At 35.2% G+C, this 6,154-nt stretch overlaps 1 protein-coding gene across 1 annotated transcript; it reads left to right on the forward strand.

Annotated features, from left to right (window-relative positions):
- The first annotated feature begins 433 nt into the window (after nt 1-433).
- On the forward strand, nt 434-5,229 carry LOC107475385 (protein TIC 56, chloroplastic). The gene is made up of 6 exons (XM_052257598.1): nt 434-836; nt 1,181-1,625; nt 2,405-2,602; nt 3,350-3,632; nt 4,084-4,246; nt 4,817-5,229. Exons 1-6 carry the CDS (start codon nt 582-584, stop codon nt 4,991-4,993), a joined length of 1,521 nt encoding a protein of 506 aa, XP_052113558.1. The 5' UTR covers nt 434-581; the 3' UTR covers nt 4,994-5,229.
- The last annotated feature ends 925 nt before the right edge of the window (nt 5,230-6,154 follow it).

Here is a 6,154-nt window from a genome sequence, read left to right on the forward strand (position 1 = left end):
TATAGCTTTTTTAAAAAAAATATTTTTTATTTTTCTAATACTTTTATTTTTATTATTAAAAATTTATTAAATACACTAAAAAATAAAAAAAATTTATTAAAAAAATATTTTTTATCAAAATAATAACGTTCAAAACAAATATTTAATCGGTTATTAGATTTTTTGACTAATGTTGTATATGTTAAATATTAATTGATGGAATTATTGTGTCTTTTAAAAAAAACATTTTTTCTTACGTGAGTGTCTCCCTTCGAATAAAAAGTTAATTATCATTTAATTTATAATTTTTATTATGTGTAAATTTTATTATTTTAATTAAAAAATAATTAAATTCTTATTTTTTATTTATCTAATTTTTTTATTTAAAAAATTTGATGTCGCTCCTTTTATTTTATTTTTTCTCATCCAAATACATCTTAAATTTTATTTTCATCCAATCTTTTTCTTCACTCTCTCTCAGGTCTCGACTTCACTAGTTCACTTCACTCTCCGCTAATTCCATTTCTTCCATGGTACTTCCCAAATTTGTAACGTTGAAGTTGTAACATCAAATCAAACTTCTTCTTCTGATAATAATAATAATGGCTTCCATTAACAACTTCAACCCTTTCGGTGGCAACTGGTTCAACAAACCCCAAAACCCTCTCCCTGCTGTCAACTTCAACATCCTCGGATTCTTCGAACATAACGCCAACTCTCCGCCCTTCGCCGCCATTGGCCTCCCGAGGTTCTTCCGCAGAAGGCCCAACAAGCCCAACAATGGCGAACCTGGCCACTTCACTCAGATGGCTCACCAGTTCTTCTGGGAATGCGAGAACATCCCTGATTACAGGCATCTTCCCTTACCCTTCTCATTCAATTTTCAAGATACTTCTCTCAGGTTTAGGATTGTGTTGTTTGATTTTGTAAAATAGTGGCATTTTTGTTTGATCTATAGGAACATTTTGATTGTAACTTGCATTAAACCCTTGTAAACTTAGTTTAGTTCACACAGCTTAGGGTTAAGTTAGAGGCATGTTTGGATGGAGATTATTTTGGCTGACTAATCTGTTTTTTATTCGTTTCAATAGCTGTCTCAAGGTGATTGTTTGATAACAGTTTAATTTTGTTAAATGATGGATGGTTTTAATTTTAGATTAATTTTGCTTAAGTGTCATTGTTTGATAATATGTATAGGCACACTCCGGAAGTAGAAAAGATTCTAAAACAAGACGAGCTCAACCCCTACATAGAGGAGAGGGAGAATCCCACTGAGGAAGAGATAAGGGAGAACGAGGAGTGGATTGAGAAGTTGAAGAATAGCCCTGTTATGAAGTTTCTCTTGAGAGCCGAGGAGATCAGGGACAAGATGAACGAGCTTGATTTGGAGGAGAACAAGAGACCTTACCACAAGGAGGATTGGGAGGTGTGGAAGGCAGTGCCGCATGTCACTGGCCCCGATGGGCGACCGATGCCTAGGAAGGCACTGAAGACCGATAGTGAGGCCGATGACAAGTTTTGGGACTTTGCAAGGCAGTTCTTCTTTGGGCTGTGGGGGTTCAGGCAGCGGCCTTACCCACCTGGGAGGCCTAGTGATGCTGCTCAGTCAATCGGGTACAAGAATCTTGAGAGGCGATACTATGATTGTAAGTTTTATAAAGTTTGGAACTTTTGTACTCTGTAGTGTAAAAAAGACTAAGAAGCTCTACATATCTTAGTTTTATTGCACATCTTTGCATAATTAGTTATGAGTTCAGTTAAAAGAGGAGGATTGTGTTAGATAGTCAAAGATGTGTTAAAAAAAGTTTGGCTTGTGAATAAGTGATGGCTGAATTGACTGGATTGTATAGCATTGATTGAAAGGTTCTGGGTTTTGTTTGTGTTTGTGAAATATTTGCTTATGCATGTATTCATATGTTTAGATCTAGGCAACTATCAATGATGTTGAAATAGCATTGAACCAAAACTTGGGTTTGGATAAGGTTCAGAGTATTGCCCTTGCTAGTGAAATATGTGATTGGACCTGCATGTGTTAACAATATATAAGCTACTTGCCAACGAGGGTTCGGTAAATTGATTGGTAGGAATAGGTCTTTGGTTCAGTTCCAATTGTGATCCCTTGTTAGAAAAACTCTGATTGTGGTTTACCATGCCTTGGTTGTGGAAAAGTCTATCCACCTTATATGCTTTCATTATGGTGAAAAATTGACAAGGACTATGTAAGATACTTGTCTGTGTTTTTTTCTTTGTTAATTGCTATGGAAAAAGAGTTGGATGTGAATATAATATTAACACTATTTTTGTTTGTTGAATGTTTCGTGATGCAACTCTAAACTTTGTACGTAATTATTTAATTGGTGTGTCTACTCATTGCTTCCATGTTGGTTGGTTGTTTGTTGTATTTTTTTGTTTTTATTTAATGTAGTTATCATGAGGAGTGGTGGATGGTACTATAAGGACCGGCTAGGTCGTACACGAGGGCCTTTGGAGTTAATTACGCTTAAAACTGCTTGGGGTGCTGGAATTATTGATAAGAACACTTTCATTTGGGGCGAAGATATGGATGAGTGGGCTCCAATCCACATGATTTATGGAATGGAGCGTGCAATTGCTACTTGGGAAGGTCTGGCAGTCTTGATCTTTATCCTTCTTTTATCTGATATATCCTTTACTCGTTTATCATGTAAATTGTAAAGTGAAGTGAACAATCATGTTTTATTTTTACCATTTCTGGGCATGCTAAGAAAGTAGCACCATGTGTTATGATGAATTTGGTGAAGTAGAAAGTGCAACACATATTCCTGCATGGTAAAGTATTTGCACTAGGAGAAAGATATCAGATTGATGGATACTATGATGTTGAACCTGTAGGGGTATTTTAATCAGAGCACAAGAAATGAGACTTGTGGTGACTTTTTCTCTCAGATATTCATACACAGAGAAAAACGAAAAAAAATTATGGTATTGGAGCAATTATTTTTCAACCTCTCTATCTTTGATGGTCTTATCGTCCCTCAGTTATTGATGTCTTAAACTGAGAATATAAGGTTACTGTTATCCGAAACCATTTATGAATTTCAAACTTGTTTGCTTCAGGACCCTAAAGTAAGAGCTCTCACTTAAAACTAGCTCTTGCTAAAATTCTTGTCTTCTTGATAACTGTTTCTTAATACTTTACTGAAAGACCAGTAAAACTGATTTACTATTAGATTCTATCCTAGATTTTGTTGACTTTTACTCCTAAAAAGGTTTCACTATCTAATTCAGGTGAACAATCTATTGAAGACAATCATGTGAATAGTGATCACATTTTGCATCTAAAAAACAGGAAATGATTCTTGGTTTGTATTTTTCTTTTTTGTTTTTTCAGTTAGACTTGCTGCTTCAGCAACGGCTTTTCTCCACAAACTTCAGAAGGGCATACCGCCATGGGTTCCTCTCAAGGGATTTGAAAAGAAGACTTATAAGCAGCTTCAAGAAGAGGCTATAGAAAGCAAGAGACGTGATTTAGCGGTGTTAGAAGCTAATGATGGTGTTTGGCCAGGAGTTAGAATTCCAAGTCATGCCCTATTTCTTTGGGCTAGTGGCTCTGAACTCACCACTATTTTGGAGGAGGATCACATGCCCAACAAGTACATTCCTAGACATCTTAGGTATGCATATGCTGAGACCATGTGATTTAGGGTGCCTTTTTTTTTTTGAAAGAAAAAAAAAGTGATTTTATAACTTGATTTTTATATATAGTCGTAAAAAGTAAAAACGGAATATTGATCTTTCTTAGAAACTACTCTGGTTAGCTTTTTCGAAAATGCTGAAAATTTAAAGAAATATGTCAAAGGTTAAAAAATTTTTTCCTCTGTAAAAGAAATTGATTTTTTGGTCCAGAAAAGGCAAAAACAAATGAGCCTGTAAATAAGTAATGATGTAATATCTTTCTTCTTACTTGCTTTTGTCATAGATAATGCAAGAAACTTTACTATTTTCTCTATCAATTATAGATGGATATAGTAATCAATTCTTGGTTCGAACTTATTTGTGGCTAAATATTGCCTCCCAATTTTTTCTTTTATTTGTTTGGTTACAATGGATAATTGTGTGAGGCAGGTTGCAGTTGGCGAAAATTATTCCAGGTTTGAGGCCATGGGAAGTTCTGAGTATAGAACAAGCAATGGATCAAATAACATTTAATGGCCAGTGGTACCGTGAACCACTCGGCTCATTCCAGACTGGTCCGCCATACATCCAGCACTGGAATATGGACATGATGGTATGCATCTTAATCCGAGCTTCTTGATTCGCCAGTAATCTACATGGATGTATTTTCACACTTTTCCCCACTATGATTATAGATTGATACCTGCCTTACCAAGTACAAACTGTGTGTTTCATATCATATCCTTTCTTGGTTAAGTAAAATATTTTCTTGCATAAATGTAACTTTTCCCTTTCTCTACCCTCATAGCTGGGAAGGTTGTTACCTCTATCCCTTCGCTGCATGATGCATCTTCAAAATCAACTATTCAAATATCCATAGAAAAGCATGTGAAACAAGAAAAAAAGGTCTTGGCATAATTCAATTATAATGGTAACATTTATAATGAGGACTAAAAACAAAAGAAAGTAGAATATAATAAAAGGACCAAAACCAATACAAAATTTCATAGGGACTAAAATCAAAATGTTGGAACCCATAGAATGCAAAATCACGGTTAGTTGCCTTTATATGAACAATTACTGAATTACCTGACTGTGGTGATGTCTTGGTATGTCTATAGTCCTATTTTTGCAATAACTAGCCTCTACTCAAACGTGAGATATTTCGCTTTATTATTTGCAGAGGTTATATAAGATATTCGAAGATCTCAACGACGAGGTGTACGAAAACTTGGTGGAGAACCTCCCGGGATTTGAGAAAATTGCAGAGAAGGTTCAGAGAGATTTTAGTACAAGAATCAATAAACTGTTGGAGAAGAGAGAAGCGGAGAAAAGGCGGCGGCGGCAGCTTGGCAGATGAGCTGCAGTGGTCGCTTCTTGTCGCTTCTCTCACATGACATCGACATATTCATTTTAGAGATTCTGGTTAGGTCATTAGCAAAAGACAATTCACTTGCCCAGTTCATGATGAAAATAATGATGAGAAGGCAAATTTTAGGTGGAGAGGGAAATCAAAGTGTAAGTTGTCACCAGTTATTGTAGCTTCGGCTGAAATGATACTTTGGTACATTGATATGAGGCCATACTCTTTCTTTCTCTCTCTCTCTCTCTCTCTCTCTCTCTCTCTCTCTCTAAAATGTTATGTCTTAATATAGATGGTTGGTCAAGCCATTGCAAGTGATACACGAGAATGGTTCGTCTTAATTGAGAAATGCATAAACACCCAAATTGATTTCCAAAGAATTTTAGATTGGACAATTTGGTCTCTAATAAATTTTTATCCTGTCGTCGAACATATTGGTCCTTCTGTTGGTGTCATAAAGAATCGTGAGAAGCACAAGGGAAGTTGACACCATCCATGTCCAGGATGCTACTGGTTAGGAGTTTGCGACTGCATGGGGAATCTATTCATCATCGGCAAAGGAACAAAGCCTTGGTTGTTTCTTCCCAAAGTTGTCCACCAACAACAAACTGCTGCATAAATTTAATTATGATATTGTTGGAAAATTTTGGTTTTTAGATTTAGATTGTTAAGCTTTAGGGCTTACTCTCAGCAAGGTATATAATTAAATTAAATTGAATTTTTCAAATTATCATTCTTAGCAATAAAACTGTTACGAAATTACTTTTTATCTCTGGTGTCTTATAAATAGTTAAATACTTAAACTCATTTTTCTTTCTTTTTTTTTTTGCTTTTTTTTCTGAAACATTTGCACTCAACATTTTTCCTCTTTCAACCCTATTCTTGCGTTCAAAATTTTTTTTTTTATCTTGAGGCCTAGAAAGCTTTGCTCGAGCTTTTGAGAGAAACGTTCGTGTTTTGATGCTTGTATGTGCTTCGTTTCATTTTCTAATCAAGGTTGGTCTTCTGTGATTATGCTTTTGGTAATGTACTTCTATTTTGAATTTATTTTTGTTGATTTGGTGATGATTCATCGTTCATTAGATGGTTCTGTATCGTATTCTTTTAAAAATTTGCTTCTTTCCTAAATTTTGTTGTTGCCGCTGTGAAGTTGAGTGA

This window comes from Arachis duranensis, chromosome 2, assembly GCF_000817695.3.
Source record: "Arachis duranensis cultivar V14167 chromosome 2, aradu.V14167.gnm2.J7QH, whole genome shotgun sequence".
In the NCBI taxonomy this organism is placed as follows: domain Eukaryota; kingdom Viridiplantae; phylum Streptophyta; class Magnoliopsida; order Fabales; family Fabaceae; genus Arachis; species Arachis duranensis.